Below are 17,963 nucleotides of genomic sequence, written 5' to 3'. Positions count from 1 at the left end.
GCTCAAATGCCTCCCCTCAACTTTGTTCACTAGAACATTCCCACTGTGTCTCTCTCTTTTTACATCTCATGTCAATTTCATTCCACGCTGACAATCTTCCCCCTTTATTTTGCTTGCATGCAGCATTGAAATCGTCCCCCCTCTTTTTTTTTGCACTGGGGATACTGCCATTTGCCTCCTCGCCAATCCTTCTTTCAGGTCAATACAAGCAGGGAATTAAACATTGTGCAGCTCCTTTTAAAATCCCCTCTATTGTTTTAATTTAAAAAAATTAAGAGATAAACTAGTGATAGTTTCATATTACTAGACTCAAGACTTGTCAAAAAATTTAAACATGAGTGGGAAATGGAACTCCCCCAATGAAGGGGGGAGGATGGTGGAAGGTGCAGGGTGGGCGGAACAACCTCAATGTGGGCAGGGGAGTGACTTTCGAGGGGTGGCAAAAGGGTGGGGGAGAATCCAAAAGAATCTGTATGCCTTTTGAATTAATTTCAGCTTGGAAGCAAAACAAGGGGGAAATTGGCAATGCACTCTGAGTAAACCTGTGGAAACAGCAGTCAGAAAGTGAACTGAGCACTGAAGGGAGAAAAATCAATGAAGAACAACAAAGAAAACCTGACAGACATGCATGGTAAAAGTGAGGGGAAACCTCTGTGCATAATAGGCCATCAAGACTAGACTACTGTAATCAACTCTACATAGGTCTCCCCTCAAAGTCAACTCAGCGACTCTAGTTGGTTCAGAACACCACAGCTCAGTAATGAACAGGAGCTAGCAGAGTGTGCATATTACTCCCATTCTGCAGTCACTCAGTTGACTGTCTATGAGATACCAGGCTCAGTTCAAGGTACTGGCTACCATAAACAAAGCACTTCATGGCCTTGGACCCTCACATCTGCAGAACCACCTCTCCCCCTGTAACAGCTTCACTCATCTGAGCAAGGCCTTTTGCAGGCACCACCCAGCAAACAGGAAAAAATCAATAGCCATTTGTACTTATAGATGGCCTTCCTGATGAGGTTAGGAAGGCTCCCACTCTTCTTGCTTTCTGTTAACTGAATTATTCAGGAAGGGCTTTTTATGCAAGAAGGAGGAGGAATTAAATTTATACCCCACCCTTCAATTGGAGTCTCAGAGTGGCTTAAAATCTCCTTTCCATTTCCCTTCCCACAACAGACACCCTGTGAGACAGGTGGGGCTGAGAGAGCTCTTTTGAGAACTGCTCTTGAGAGAACAGCTCTGAGAGAATTTGGGACTAGCCCAAGGTGAAACCAGCAGCTGCATGTGGAAGAGTGGGAAATCAAACCCGGTTCTCCCAGATTAGAGTCTATAGACTTAACCACAACACCAAACTAGCTCTCAGTAGGGCAGTGCTATAACAAAATGGTTCAGATAGATGCTTGGTAAAGAGATAGGAACTGTACTACTGAATACAATATGTATTGTCTGTTGCTGTAAACATGCTAAACATGCTCTTACAATGTAATTTCTGCATCATTTAACAGGCCGTGCTTATGCTTTGTTTCAGTTCTGTTTCAGATTTCAGCTTGTTTTACAATTTCTGCAGTCCAAATCCTATTGCACTGTTTATTAGATGCCCTGCCCTATTGATTGTATTAACTTGCAGTGTACAATTTGTCTTTTAAAAAATCATATATTACTTTAACATTTAAAACCAATAGAAATGAGATAAAATACAATAGACAACCTGATAAGATGACGATTAATTACCGATTAAGCCACTGTCTCATGGGGGGCAGGAGACAGGAGTGCCAGACAGATGGAAACCATCACTGTTCTCAACCAAACACCTGGTGGAACATCTCTGCATCACAGGCCCTGAAGAACTGCATTAAATCCTGTAAGGCCTGGATGTAATTTGGCAGAAAATTCTGCTAGGTTTGGGCCAGGGCAGAAAATGCTCTGGCCCTGGTTGAGGACAGCCAGATGTCTCTTGGGCTGGGGACCACCAGTAAGTTCTTATCTGCTGAACGCAATGCTCTTCGGGGGTATACCAGGAGAGGCAGACTTGAAGATAATGTGGGTTCCTGACTGTTAAGGGCCCTAAAGGTTAACACCAAAACCTTGAACTTGATCTGGTACTCCACTGAGAGCCAGTGCCACTCATGCAGCACAGGCTGAACATATGCCATTTGTGTGGACCCCAGAAGGAACCATGCTGCTGCATTCTGGACCCTTTGGAGTTTCTGGGTCAGTCTCAAGGGTAGCCCTATTTAGAGCAAATTACTGTTATCTAATCTGGAGGTGACCATTGTGTGAATTACTGTGGCTAGGTCAGGGTAAGACAGGTAAGAAGCCAGTTGCCTGACCAGGCACAGCTGGAAAAACGGCAGCCAACATTTGTGAACTGGGTCTCCAATGACAGGGAGGCATCCAGGACCACACCCAAGTTCCTGACAGCTGGTGGCAGTATTAAGGGCACACCATCGAGAGCTGGGAGCTGGCACCCCAAACCTGAGTCCTCCTCAACCTCTGTCTTAGTAGGATTCAGCTGGCTCTGTTTTAGCTATCCCACCACGGCCTCCAGCCCTTCAGTCAGATTTACTGGGGCAGCATTTGGCCAGCCACCCATCAACAGTATGCTGGTAACAACCCAACCTGAAACAGTACTGATTGGGCAAGGAGGCACAAATAGATGTTAAACAACATTGGAGATAAGATTGCCCCCTGAGGAACCCCACATCCTAATGGATATGTCGTTGACACCCTCTGTCCCCAGCCTTGGAGTAAGAAAGTAAGCCACTTCAAGACTACCCTATAGACTCCTATGTTGACTACCCCTCAAACTCCTATGTCACAGAAATAATGTTAAAATGCAGATGGCTAAATGCATATCAGTCATCCTAGAGACCTTGCACTCATTAGCTCCCTGGAATTTGGGAAGTTAGGCAGAATACTGCCTGCACTTTTTCTTTATATTTTTCATAAATAAAAAGGGTATAGTTTCTTTTTTAAAATGCAACTTGCAGATTCAGGGGGAAAGGCTTCGTACAAACCTGAGGGAGTGAAGCCCGTGAGAGAAGACTGTAGGAATCAGATATCCATGCATTTACATTTATGGAGGCATGTGCCTTGCAGCACACCATGTGTGTATAATGAAAGGCATGCACATGAACCCTTGATACCCCACCATGCAGTATTTGTGGAACCCCATTTGTAAGAAATGGCCTTGTATGACTCTGGACATGGCCACTACTCTGAGGTAAAGGTCAATCAGACTACTCTGAAATAAATGGTTAGGAGACTGCAACCTTAGTTTATTTAAATCCAAAACAGACACTCCACAAGCATGGACAAGCTTGAATCTGCCTTAACCCCTATGTGTGAATTCTGTATGTGAGAACTGGCTAATTATCCAACATTTTGCAATAGCACTAAGTGCACTTAAAATGCACAACTATGTAACTGCCTTCTCAGGTGCTTTTTAAAAACAAGAAGACTTTCAGCAGCCACCATGTCATTCCATTCAGCTTCATTTTGGTTATTATTGTCTAATATTAAGCTATAGGAAGGTGCCATTTAACCTTTTCATAACATTAACCTGTTTTCTTTATAAGCACAGTAAGCGTTGTGCTGGCTACACAAGCAGGTCGCAGCAAGAGTAATTATTATAGAAATACAGAACCATGAATCATATGGTAACATTTAACGGAAAGCTTGCTTCCTGGGCATTGTCATGAAAGCACTGCAGCTTTGTATAACCTACAAAACAAGAATGTGAACTGAAAAGCAATAAAACTGACAGGAAAACCACAGGCTCACCTGGCCTTGGGGAGGGATGACTGCTTAAGCCTGCTGTCTGCGTGCTCCCCTGTACCGAGGAATCAAGGTTTTGTAAGTTAGATGTACGAGGCCCACAGAACTGCGTGGAAGAAGCTGGAGCTGATTCTGTGGTGTTTACTGTGCTGTTTCCCAAAGGCTTGAAGGCTTGAAGTGTAGGAGACCGGTAGAGAGTCTCAACAGAAGGCTCACTACTACAGCAAATGATGGCTGACTCTAAAAACTGTTTGTTAACAGTAGGGGTAGACTCTTCTGGAAGTGATGATGGCCAAAGATCAAAGAAAGTCTCTGTAACTTTGTTTGCAGCTGTCTTCTCCTTTGGAGGAACTTTCAGGGTAACTCTGGAGACAACAGAAGTTTTTGATTTCTTGCTTGAATCACACTTTGGTTCAGGTAATCTTTCATAGGGGGCCAAAGCAGTTTCTGCAAGGAGACAAAAGCAGTATCACAGAAATCAACTTTATTCTTAGATTGGAAGTATAAAGGGAATGTAAGAGAAATGTGCCACATCAGATTCTAAACACACTAAGTAAGGTCTCATATATAGCACGTAGTTTGTTGCATGAGGACATAGGAGGTTTTGGTTCAAAAACTCAGTCAACTATGAAGCTCGCTACCCAGTCAGTAGCTCTCAGGATCAAGTCAGATAAAACTCTGTAACATGTCTTGTAAGAAGAAAAATACAAATCAGATTATTTTATCTTTGCGTTTTTGAGGCTATGGTTATTAAAGTTTAATCATGATGACATTTGTAAGGTAAAAGGAAACCTGTTAATCATGTTCCAGAATCTCTCCACTGTTATCTGTTATGATGCATATTACTTTGGCAACTTGTCATTCTCTTACTACTATATTCATACCCAAGGATCAGTAGCAGCATTTAAGGCAGGGGTGGGGAACCTCCATCCTGAGGGCTGTATATGGCCCTCAAGGTCAATTGGTGTGGCCCTTGGGGATTTCTGGACAGATATATAGATTGCCATGTGGCAGCCTCTCTGGGGCCTGGCTGGCCAGCGAGGATTGTGGGGCCCAGCCGCATTGTGCAGCAGCCTCCCCAGGGCCAGGCAAAGATCACAGGGCCCGGACGTACTATGCGGCAGCCTCCCTGAGGCCTGGCTGGCCGGCCAGAATTGCTGCAGGGCCTGGAAAGTTACTGTCACAGTTCAGTGTGCACTTGATTATCCCAGACGGTGTGGCCTAATATGCTAATATTAGGGGATGTGGTCTAATATGCTACTGAGTCTTGCTGGGCTTTTTCTACATAAAAGCCCTGGACCTATGCATTTGCCTAGGGTGGTGGGCCAGGCATGGGTGTGTGTGTCAGATTAGGCTCTCCCCACATGACTTCAAATAGAAAAACAATTATTTGCATTAATTTTGCTGGCCTGAATCATTCTCCCTCGGCAGAGCACTGTTTTTTAAGTTGATAATTTTTATGGCCCGTGAATGTTATAAATATCCATATGGCCCTTGGCAGAAAAAAAGTTCCCCACCCCTGATTTAAGGAATACATGCCATGGATGGAATGCTGCACTAACATTAATTTCTGTGTCAAAAGATTGTGACTGACAGTAATCTCCACAAAAGGTTCCCCAGTCTGCATCTTCCAATATTTTGCCCCCTACCCCTGGTTTGTCAATAGGAGTGATTAGCAGGCCTCATTTTGGGCCAGAGCACATGGGAGCAGAGCTCTGGAACCTCTATATTTTATTGTGCTCTTTCTTACCCCTCCCCCCCAAATACTTGCGTTTGGGAATACTTGCCATTGTTCAAACCCCCTGTGAGAATTTTGCTGAAATCTAAGAGTTGACAAACTTTCTAATAGTTTTCCCCACACAAAAAAGGGGAAAATAACCAAAACATATAAAGTGGACAGATGGAAATCTTCATCATGCCACTGTGGTCACATAGGAGAAAGTAATTCAAGAAGTATGACGGCAGTAAGGTTTTATTATGACGATTATAATTAAAGAAGCATTTTAAGGTAGATGCTGAGTTCAGAGCTGAAATAATTTAGTACACCTTCTGGTGATGTCAAGGGTGTGTGACATATCCAAATGAATTATGCAAATGAGTTGTGCTAATGAGCTCCAGCACCTTTTTTTCTACGAAACGACTCCTGTTGATTTGTCACGTTCTCAGGGGGCAGGCAGGCAGGAGTTCAAAGCCAGTCCAAGGTCAAAGTCCAAAATGTCAAGCAGGAGCCAAGTCACCAATACAGAATCACAAACCGGAATCAGAAGTCAATGTCCAAAAGCCAAAAGGTCAGGGTGCCAAGGAAATCAAGCAGGTCAGGATCAGGAAGGAGCGTGGATGCAAGCCAGGGAATAGACTTGTTGCTTCCACAAGGTTACCAGGTCCTGGGTGGGAGCTATAAGGGAGTCTCAATCAAACTGCTCCCTGGGTGGCAGTGAGTCTGCTAGGACTCAGGGCTGAGAGATCTGAAGCATCAGCGTGCTTCATGTCTTCGCTCTGAAAGTTCTTTCCGGAGCCTGCTTCGAACACTTGAGATGGGAGGAGGAGAGCTTGGAGGAGATTTATCGTCAACAGCTGACACTGGTGCCTGGAGAGTGATTGATGGGCCAGCTGCTGTTTTTTCAGCTGAAGAACTGGCTGGCAACTCTTCCAGGTCTGTTAACCCTTCCAGCTCCTCCTCGTCAGGGCTCATGACACTATTCTCCCCTGCAGGACCCCCCCCCAACAGACGGGCCAGGCCAGTCAGGGTAGGCCATGTGGAACTGCTGCACGAGGTCAGGGGCGTGTAGGCTGTCCGCGGGCTCCCTTGAACGGTCCTTGGGGCCATAGCCTTCCCAGTCCACAAGGTACTGGAGGTCCCTGTGTTGGATTCGGGAGTCCAGGAGCTGGTGGACCTCGTATTCCCTCCTCACCACTGACCAGGACAGGAGGAGGTGGCGCTGGAGGTGGCAGTCGGATGGGATCCGGTGGTGTAGCAGAAACAAGGAGGGACCGGTGGAAGACCAGGTAGATGCGGAGGGTGACCAGCAGCTGTATCCGGAAAGCAATGGGGTTAATTTGGTCTGTGATCAGGTAAGGCCCCACGAAGCGAGGGTCCAGCTTGCGAGACCAGCCAGGCCAATGCAAGTAACAGGTGGAGAGCCAGATGTGGTCCCCGGGCTTCAATAGGGGCCCCACCAGTCGCTTTCGGTCGGCGGCTGTCTTGTAGGCCTCTTTAGCCTGTTGGAGCTGCTCTCGGAGCAAGTCCTGGACAGCCTGGAGTTCCTGCAGGTGCACATCAGCAGCAGGGGCTGCTGTGGGGGGCAGGACTGCGGGGAAGAAGCGACGGTGGTACCCATAGGTGGCAGCAAATGGAGTCTGTTGTGTGGATGCATGTACAGTGTTGTTGTAGGCAAACAGCTAGGGGTAGCAAGGCGGCCCAGTCATCCTGCTGGTAGCTGGTGTAACAACGCAGGTATTGTTCCAGCGTGGCGTTGGTGCGTTCGGTCTGCCCATCCGTTTGGAGATGATACACTGAGGACAAATGCACCTGGGTGTCTAAGCTGGAGTGCAGGGCTTCCCAGAATCAGGAGGTGAACTGGAGTCCTCGGTCTGAGATCAAGTGTGCTGGGAGCCTGTGCAGGTGAAAAATGTGCTACAGGTGCTCTATGTCCTATGCAGGTAGAAAGACAAGGCTCTCTTTACTTCCAATGTGTGGAGGCATTGCTCCTCCAATGAGGAAGGGTCTGGGTAAAAGGTAGGTCGTACTATGTCTGCAGATAAGTGGAATTCTGATATGACTTTAGGTAAAAAGTTCAGATCAGGTGCCAATGACACCCCTGCTTCAGAAAACTAAATATATGGGGGATCACGTCTAAGAGCTCGGAGTTCTCCAACTCTACGGGAGGAGGTACTTGTCACTAAGAAGGCTATTTTCTAGGCTAAGAGGTGCAGTGAGCATGTTGCCATGGGTTCAAACTGGTAGAGTGTAAGGTGATTCAGCACCAGTGGCAGGTCCCAGGGAGGTGCTGGATGTCAAATAGGAGGGAATAGACGAATGAGGCCTTTTAGGAACCACTTCATAGATGGGTGTGAAGATTGAGAACCCATCCAGTGGAGGGTGAGAAACGAATATGGTGTCAAGGTAGACTATGATGGAGGTGTGGCTAAGTCCTTTATCAGTGAGAGATAGCAAGAAACCAAAAACAGTTATCAGTGGTGAATCAGTAGATGAACTATGTACAGAATTTGTGTAAGTCAGAAAAGCTTTCCACTTGTAGGCGTATGACTTTCTTGTGGATGGCTTTCTACTGTTAAGCAAAACATGGTCAATTCGACTTCTGACTGCTGCTAATGTAGTCTCCAAGCCGTTAGTTTCAGGTGAGGAACATTGTGATAGAGGAGTCAACTCTATGACCTAGAAGTAGATCCAGTTCTGGGGGGACTGGTGAAACATTCTCATCAACAATCGCAGGAGTGATGGGAACCAGTGCTGCCTCAGCCACCATGGGGTGATCAAGATTCCTCTGGGTTTCTGCACCGCAATCTTGTGTATTACCCTGGTTATCAGGGGTAAGGGAGGGAAGAGGTGTCTTCCTTCCCATAGTAGTAGAAGTCCATCCCCTAGGGACTGAGGATCTATTCCTGCCCTGGTGCAGAACATTTGGCACTTCCTGTTGTGTCTGGTGGCAAACACATCTATGTCAGGTTGTCCCCACTCTTAGAACAGAGGTTGTAGGTATTTCCACTTAAGTTCCCACTTGTGGAACGATGCTCCCCCTCTGCTCAGGGCATCTGCTGTCACATTCTAGATGGCCAGGAGATGTGTTGTATAGGGTAGATCTTCCACTGAAGGCAGCTTTTCCATACTTCCATGGCTAGGTGGCACAATCTGCGAGACACCATGCCACCCTGCTTGTTTATGTAATAAAGTGCTGTTGTATTGACCATGAGGATTGAGACTACACAGCTTTTCAAGGGGTATTGGAAGGAATGTAGGCATATCTGATTGCCAAGAGTTCCAGAGGGTTTATGTGTTTGGTCCGGAGGTGAGGCTCCCAAGGGGCTCCTACACAGATGCCCTGAAGGTGTGCTCCCCACCCCCATAGGGAGGCATCTGTGGTTATGGTTTGGGATAGCAAGAGGATCTGGAACGGTGCTCCTTGTGTGAGGGTGTTGATTTCTTCCCACCACAACAAAGAAACCAGGACCTCCTGTGGCAGTGTAAGTCTCTGGCTTTTTGCCAGAGTGCTCCTGTGGCAGTTCGAGTCTCTGGGTCAGTTTGAATGCTCTGACAAACCATAGTTGTAGTGGACACATGTGCAACCGCACATGCAGGAGAACTGCTGTGGTGGCTGCCATCATCCCCAACAATCTTTGAATCTGGAGGACTGATGCGTCTCCCTGATGATGAATGGTTTCTATAAGGCCTATAATAGCCCGTGCCCTGTCCAGGAGGAGGAAGGCTCTGCATTTGCTACAGTCCAAGATTGCTCCTATAAATTGGACCCTCACTGAGGGAGTTAGGCAAGATTTCTTGGCGTTGATCTGTAGGCCTAGGTTCTGAAGTAGGGTCATTGTGACTTCCAGATGATGATGTAGGGATGTGGGAGAATTTGCCAATTTACCAGCCAATCATCTATGTATGGAAAAAGGAGAATGCTTTTGAGACAAAGATGGGCTGCTATCACTACCATCATTTTGGTGAAGACCTGGGGGGCTGTGGAGATACCAAATGGGAGTGCTTTGTACTAGAAACATTGGTTTTTGATGGCAAACCAGAGGTAGGGTCAGAACGTTGGGTGGATTGTCAGGTGAAAGTATGTGTCTTTCAAGGCTAGTGTTGCCATCCAGGCTCCTTCTCAGAAGAGAGGCAGAATGTTCTGTAAGGATGCCATCAGGAATTTCTTATAAATTATGAACTTGTTTAATTCCCTGAGATCCATTATGGGCCAGAGATCACCATCCTTTTTGGGGACAGTGAAGCATCAGGAATAGAATCCAGGTTGGTGGGTATCGTGGGGGACCGGTTCTATGGCTTGTTTTGATAGTAAATTGTCTACTTCTTATAGGAGGACATCTAAAGGAGGAGTGACAACGAGTCCAGATGGAGGTGGGAATTGTTGAAATTCAATTTTGTATCCTTCTACAATGATGGACAGGACCCAGCGATCTGAGATGACCATCTCCCAAGCAGGTAAGTAGGGATGGAGGCGGGTGGGAGGGGTTGAGGGTTCTGGCTGTGGGTGGGAGGGAAAATCAAAAGCCCTGTTTGGGTGTTTTGGTCCCTTTTTGTCTTTGCTGTTGCTGCTGTTGGGGGGGAAACTTGGACTTGGACCCATAGGTAGGCTTGGAGTGGTTCTGTTGCGGTCTGCAGGACCAGGATTGTTCTGGCAAAGACTTTAAATAAGACTTTCTAGCCCATGGTTTGTTCCAAGATTTAGCTTTGGATCGAGCTGAGGAGGAAACTCCTAGGGTTTTGGAGGTTTTGATGCTCTTATCAAGCTCCTGAAGGATGGTGTCCATTGTGGAGCTCAAAAGGTAGGTCTTCTACCCATGCCCTAGTGCCTTGGGGTAGGGCTTGAACTCTAAGCCAAGCATGTCTCCATAAAGTAATAGCCATGGTCGCAAAGACATCTAGCAAATGTTTTGCAGCACTGACTTGCTGTTTAGCCACTAACATTCCTTCTTTCTGGAGGCGTTTGAGTTCTTGTCACCCTGCTTATTTAATTTATATGCAGAGTACATCATGCGGCATGCTGGCCTGGATGAAGCACAAGCCGGAATTAAGATTGCTGGGGAAAACATCAACAACCTCAGATATACAGATGACACCACTCTAATGGCAGAAAGTGTGGAGGACCTAAAGAACCTCTCGTTGAGGGTGAAAGAGGAGAGCACAAAAGTAGGCTTGAAACTCAACATCAAAAAAAACTAAGATCATGGCATTCAGCCCCATCACACCTTGGCAAATAGAAGGGGAAGACATGGAAGTAGTGACAGACTTCACATTTCTGGGATCCAAGATCACTGCAGATGGTGACTGTAGCCATGAAATTAAAAGACGTTTGCTCCTTGGGAGGACAGCTATGGTGAACCTAGGCAGTATAATAAAAAGTAGAGACATCACCCTGCCAACAAAAGTCTGTATAGTCAAAGCTATAGTATTCCCAGTAGTAATGTATGGTTGTAAGAGTTGGACCATAAAGAAAGCCAAGCACAGAAGAATAGATGCTTTCAAACTGTGGTGCTGGAGAAGAATTTTGCAAGTCCCTTGGACTGCAAGAAGATCAAATCAATCAGTCCTAAGGGAAATCAACCCTGACTGTTCCCTGGAAGGTCAGATGCTGAAGCTGAAGCTCAAATACTTTGGCCACCAAATGAGAAGGGAGCACTCACTGGAGAAGATCCTGATGCTGGGAAAGACAGAAGGCAAAAGATGAGATGGCTGGATAGCATTACTGATGTAACTAACACGAATTTGAGCAGACTTCTGAGGATGGTGGAAGACAGGACGGCCTGGAGTGACTTTGTCCATGGGAGTCACAAAGAGTCGGACTCGACTGTGCGACTGAACAACAAAAAACGATGGTAAGATGTCTGACATTTTTTTCCCTATAACGTGTATTGATAGCAAGCCATGCAGGCTTCATAATTGGTTGTCTTGATGCCTAGGGCTCCTGCGGAGTAGACTTTTCAGCCAATGGAGTCTAGTTTTTCCCTTCCTTGTCTGGAAATGAAGAGTGAGTGCATTTGCTCTTGGATTATGAAATTGGGTTTGGGGTGGTTAAACAGGAAGGCTGTCTCTGATTCCTGTTATACATGTGGTCCATTCTTCTGGATGAAATCGGTGTAGATGCTGGCTTTGCCCAAGGGGCTTTGGCTGCTTACAGGAATACAGTGGTCATCGGTAGGGCTACTGGGGTCAATGCATCTCGTTGCACTATGTCAAACACCATATTGGTGATGATGGGTTGAGGCTGTGTGACTGATAGGGAAAGTATTTGAGCCATGCGCTTCTTCTCCCCATATGCTCTGAGGTCTTCCGAAGGGGAGACAGGGGCCTCCTCGGAGATGTGTTGTGGCAGGGAGGGCTCTGTATTGGAGTCTGGCAGTATTGGTTGTTCAGAATCGGAATCTGCTTCGGAGCGGGTCGTAGAGGAGTCACCATCTGACAGTTCTGTGGACTGTCAAGGTGGAGTTTTTGGCTTTGACGGTCGGGTCAGAGCCTTTTGGGGTTTTGGAGGCGTTTTGGTGGAGTTGGCTCTTCAAGAGTTTTCAGTGTCAGGGTCTCCGGTGCTTTGTGGGGGTCCCGGTGGCAGTAGTGGTAGGAGGCCACTGATCGAGTATCCCAGTCCAGCAATGGATGTATGAGCCATGGAAACACGGGTGGCATCAGGTATGCCCCTTAGAGGTACTGCCACTGCCTCTAGTCCCAGCTTGGAAGTGGAGGCTTAGGTACCGAGGGTTCCTGTGGCTGTTCAGGTTGCTGAGGCGGGGTCTTTTTAGGCGTGTCTTGATGTGAAGTCTTCAGTTTCAGTTGTGGATTACTCTCTGCTCCCGACAAGACAGAGTCTGAGGTTTATTGGGTGAGGTTGATTTCAAAATCTGAGATGTTCATATCCTGGGTTTGAAGCTTTGCTTGTGTTAGCTGCTGAATGGGCGAGACTAGGAGTCAAAGAGGTGGGACAGTGTCTTGTGGGATCATCTGGAACGAGGAGGTTTGTTCGCCTGATTGGCTGTGGGGGCTCTTAGTAGAGTCCCTCTTGTGGCTCTTATCCTTATGCAGTTTATGCTCTTTACCCTCCCTGCGTTTTCTGGCAGGAGTGGAGGTATCCAAGTCAGTGGCTGAGATTGGGTGTTTTGGCACCGGTCGGTCAGCGTTAGATCAAGCCAGCATCGAAGGCGTCAACGTGGAAGGGTTCAACGGCGATGCAAGACCTGAGTCCAACTGGGATGCCATGGTAGGGGTGAGAAGTGCAGCCTCTAGTAGGGCAATGTGGAGTCGTGCTGCTCTGTTTTTTCAAGTTTGGCAGGAGAATTTCGCACAAGGATGCAAGTCTCTGGTTTATGGGCTTCCCTGAGGCAGAAGAGACAGAGCTCGTGACCGTCGGGTGGTGGAAACTTACTTTTGCAGCATTTAAAACACCCCCAGAGCTTTTCCATGCAATGGTGGAAGGGTGGAACTGGAGGTGGAAAGTTTCCTCCCTGAGTGGGGAGGGGAGAGACATTTTTCCCCACGATTCAGACTAACAGTTTTGTTTCTTTCAGCTGAAGAATGGACGACGAGTTCAAGGAAAGAGAAGAAAAGGCGATTGAGTACTGACGAGAGGAGAGAGGTAAGCTCCTATCCACGTGGTGGTCAGAAACGAACTGCTGGGATCCTCGTTCCTGTCCCAGTGGGCATGCTTGGTGGAGGCGCCGCACATGCCGACTGGGAAGGGCATGAAAATCCTTTTTTCTAGGCTTTAGATGTACCGATCAGGATCAGTGCAGGCGCACTATATCCCATCAGTGTGAAGCAAAGAGACCACGAAGAAGATCCTGGTGCTTCTCACTACTAAACAGAGGAAGAGGAGTAGGGGGAGTTTAGATTTCTACCTCGCCCTTCCCTTGGAGTCTCAGGGCAAGTTACAATCTCCTTTCCCTTCCCATCCCCATAACAGACACCCCCTGTGAGGTAGGTGGGGCTGAGAGAGCACTTTTGAGAGTTGCTCTTGAGATAACATCTCAGAGAAAACTGTGACTGACCAAAGGTTACCCTGCACCTGCATGTGGAGGAGTGGGGAATCAAACGCAGTTCTCCCAGATTAGAATCCTTGTTTATAACCACTACACCAAACTGGCTGAACTGTTGGCTTTGGTTCTCCAACTGTCATATAGGAACTCTTATCTAGGTGATGGATGACCTCACTCAATAGCAGTAAACCATCTTTGACATAGTGGCAAAGTGTCTCTGCAAGCTTGGAAGGAACCCTGCGATTCAAGGGGGACAAAAACAGAAATAACGTTTCTTTAAATATTACAGACATTGGCTTGGAAAATTCACAGATCCAAGCAGGCAAAATAGTAGAAATCATCCAAACATCAGTACTACAAAAGGCCAGTTAAAGAGCCCCTCATACCAAGCACCAAAACAGTTGCGTCACTCAAGATGAAAGGCAGTAGGCCCAAGTAACAGAAGAAGAAATCAGAAAACCTACATATTTCTTTAAAGGTCTAAAGTCCAAATAGAAGTTCAAGCACTGAGGCAGCAGTCCAAATGTCTGAACAGCATATTCTCCAATAAGCAAGTAATAAAATGCTTACAGTGTCGCAGTAGATGCTAAGCAAACAAGGCAGTTTGGAGCCAGTCCAAAGTACACTTCTGGGACACATGCTAGGCCCAGCAATAGGACAGGAGGCTAATTCCTAAAGCAAAATATTCTTTTCCTTCCAGGATTTGAAAGAGGAATGGAGCAAAGTGGAGTGTTTAACCAGAGTATACAAATGGGGAGAGTGGATGGTTTAGAGTCTTAGGAATAATTCCAAATAAAGTAAAATAATGTAAAAGAGGAGATATACATTGTTCCATGTGAATCAGTTCTTTTTCAGAGGTGATTACCACATCATTATCAAGACTGGATAACCATGGTGCACAGTTTTCAAAAATTATTTTAAATTAACTTTTTGGAATGTTTCCAAAACTATATCGATTAAGAAGTGCACATTCTTTTAATTTATGTGCTGAATAGCAATAGTTAAGGGCACAAGCCCATCATGGTAGCAAAAGATGTTCTGTAGCTTTTTCAAGTGTCATCTGCCATAAATCTTTTTTAGTACAATTTGAACCTGACCTAAAGAAACCTTGTTATTTCAAATCTGGTTTTATGTGCCTGGTTATAACCAGTCTCTATAACTGCACTTAAATATCTGTAATTATGAGCTATAATAATATTGTATTCAAGTTTGTCTTGCTCAAGTTGAACACTGATTTAGTGAATATAACAGACTTTAATGGCTATCTGTCCTATTTAAATGCTAATCACCTACAAGAGGTTTTATTCCCAGAAATCACCATATCAATTTTGTTCAATAGCTTAGTATTATATTATGCAGTGCAAACTTCAGATAGGGAACGAATTATCAAAAGTGATAAGAAACTAGGCTAGATACACTCACAGCAGGGAAAGGAAGGATAGCTGGAAATGTGTGATGCTAAAGCCACATAACATGATGACTTCCCATCTGACTACCAGACTCAGAAAGCTGGGACAAAGTTGTACCCTAAACAGCTTCAAGCCAGCCAATTTCTGCAAGTTCGGCAAGGTTCCCAGTTGAGGGCTGAGTTCAGTGTGGTCTCCTGAATTGGGAGGGGGGAGGGAATTATTAAAACGTGCACCTTTTGTCAGTTAAAACCAGGGGCCATTTTGTAGAAAAATAGGTGGTGGAGCTCATCCAGGGATTGTTATGCAGCTGCACCTACTGTTCAATGAACAAGGTGGGAAGGAGGAGGTGAAACTCTCAGAAAGGTTCAGGAGCTGCATTCCTGTGAGCTCCCGCTGAATCCGAGGCCTGGTTAAAACGCCCCGTTTTTCTTGAAGCCTTCTGCTTTTACATGGGGTGGTTTGGGAAGGTATGCAAAGAAGGGAGATGAATTTCTGAACTTGTCCAGTTTCAGATTAAGATAAACACTTAACTACAAGTTATGTATTTCCACAGGTCCTCCATGGGTTCATACAATCAAATATGTATTGCCAGTATCATCTTGGGGATCTCAGACAGACTCAGGACCAATTCAGATCAGAACTGTGATGCATAAAGAAGCTTCTGCCTTTCCTATGGCACAATTTTCCTGACATGAAACATATCTGGGTGAGCTAAATGCCCCATTGGTACCCCTCTGCAATGATGGAATATACAAGTTTCTCTAACAGAGTACATAGTGCTCCCTGGGGCCGTTTCAGGATATGAAAACAGCATGGGGAAAGGCTTAAGTCCCTTCTCCCTGTGTGCCATGGTTCCAGTATGAATCAGACCCATATGTGCCCATGATTAGGTTCCTGTGATAAAAAAAAAAAACTGGGACAGGGAAGGGAAGAGACCAAACATCTCTGCCCAAAATTTCCCAAAACAAAAATTAACACACAATACAATAAATCAATGTACTGTAATATCAAAATATGAAAAGAATTACACAATAAACTACAAAAAGTACAAGTAACAGCTAAAATTCAGTAAAGCATACAATGCACAAATAACAGGCACTAAAGCTGACAGGCAAACAATAAGTACAGAATCCACAAAAGCGTGGAGCAATAATCCTCAAAGATTCAAAAGTATAAAGGATATCAGAAAGAGAAGACAGGAAATTCTCAACGAAATTTGATTGATACAGTAACCCATTTCGGTACCAGAACCTCTCTCAAGAGTAACAGTGAAGGTGGAAAAAAGGTAAAGGTAGTCCCCTGTGCAAGCACCAGTCATTTCCAAGTCTGGGGTAACATTGCATCATGATGTTTTCATGGCAGACTTTTTACGGGGTGCTTTGCCATTGCCTTCCCAAGTCATCTACACTTTCCCCCCAGCCAGCTGGGTACTCATTTTACCAACCTTGGAAGGATGGAAGGTTGAGTCAACCTTGAGCTGAATCCAGCTTCTGCCAGGATCGAACTCAGGTCGTGAGCAGAGCTTTCGACTGTAATACTGCAGCAATTACAAATCCACAAAGGGAGTTCCAAAAGCCTCAGTAACAATATCTGACATAGTAGTATGCAATCAAAAGGGCAAGGAACTCCACACTTTTGTGGATTCTGTACTTACTGTTTGCCTGTGATTAATGTCTTCATTAATGTCTCAAGTAGCATCAGAGCTTTTTTTTTTTAGCAGGAATGCACAGGAACGCAGTTCCAGCTGGTTTGGTGCCGGGGGTGTGGCCTAATATGCAAATAAGTTCCTGCTGGGCTTTTTCTACAAAAAAGCCCTGAGTAGCATTAATGTCATTATGCTGAGTAGGAGCAAATAATGACGTTCCATAATATTTGTACATATCTGTTATGCTGGAGCCCAGTTGGGAAGGATTCATAGGAAGGCTGGACAGGGGGGGAATAGAGGTAAATCCTAGCCATGCCCCTCCCACCCAGAGAACAGGCCATGGTGCAGTTTAGGGGATATAAACAGAGGTCAACATTTTGCTTGAACTTCTGAGCCCAAGCTTCAATACACATGGAGTGGTGGTGGGAATAGAAGCAAATCTATCTTTAAAAAGTTTCCCTGGGTGGGGGGGAGCAGATTGGTGAAGATGATTCTCAGTGGGAAAACAGCATAGGAAGTTAGAGGTTAAAAACCCTGTCTCTCCTCCCACATGACAGCCCCTGTCTGAAACTGCAATCCTAGCAGCTATAGCCAATCACATAAAAGGACATTACATGTAACATGGTAGTTCAACCCTTAAACTAATCTACTGCTCTCTTTCATGGATAGAAATTCCACCCCCCCCCACCCCCATCTGGTTTAGTTCCAGCAGAGAAAAAAGAGGTGACTAGAAAAGACATATGAACAGGAGGAAGAATTAAACCTGCTAGCCCAGGGATGTCAAACATGTGGTCCAGGGGCTGAATTAGACCCTCGAAGGGTTCCTATCAGACTGGCTGTTGTCTGCGTCCTTCTCCCTCTCTCTTGCTTCCTTCTGCATCTCAGCTTGCTTTGCAAGGCTTGCTCAATCGCACAGGAGCTGGAGAGCAAAACCTTGATTTTCTCCATTGGTTGAGGCTCTTCCCCCTCCTGGTTCCCTTGGGAGGGAGGGAAAGAGCCAGAGTTTCTTTTGCTTAGTACCCTGGATCCCATGGAAGAAATTCAAAGAAAGCACCTTTAAGACCAAAAAGTTTGTTTTTTAAGAAATCTTTAGTCGTGCTTGTCTGTGTCCTTTGAAAAGTTTATATCTCTGCTACCTAAACTTAAATAGGTACACACATGGCCCAGCCTGACACGCCCCGGCCCGGCCCAACAAGGTCTCATTTATGTCAGATCCGGCTCTCGTAAGAAATGAGTTTGACACCCCAGCACCATTGATATAGTCCTAACGTAAATCAGGTCCTCCCATGACTGATTTTAAGGAACATATGGAGATCTAGATCTTCAGCATCTTGCATAGTTGAGCCACATGGGCAAGAAAAAATGCCAGCTTAATTTTTTTTTACAGCAAAAATTTTTTTAAAAAAATTTCAATA

General features: G+C 45.7%; 1 protein-coding gene across 1 annotated transcript in view; it reads right to left on the bottom strand.

The window, feature by feature from the left end:
* Positions 1 to 3,652: 3,652 nt before the first annotated feature.
* ENTHD1 (ENTH domain containing 1) overlaps positions 3,653 to 17,963 on the bottom strand; it is a 76,484-nt gene continuing 62,173 nt past the window's right edge. Inside the window, exon 5 of the mRNA XM_060244429.1 lies at positions 3,653 to 4,224. Within this exon, the coding sequence (XP_060100412.1) occupies positions 3,653 to 4,224 (572 nt within the window). The remainder of the gene's footprint in view (positions 4,225 to 17,963) is intronic.

The sequence above is a fragment of the Heteronotia binoei genome, chromosome 8 (assembly GCF_032191835.1).
Source record: "Heteronotia binoei isolate CCM8104 ecotype False Entrance Well chromosome 8, APGP_CSIRO_Hbin_v1, whole genome shotgun sequence".
Lineage (NCBI taxonomy): Eukaryota > Metazoa > Chordata > Lepidosauria > Squamata > Gekkonidae > Heteronotia > Heteronotia binoei.
This window is presented reverse-complemented; position numbering and strand designations above follow the sequence as displayed.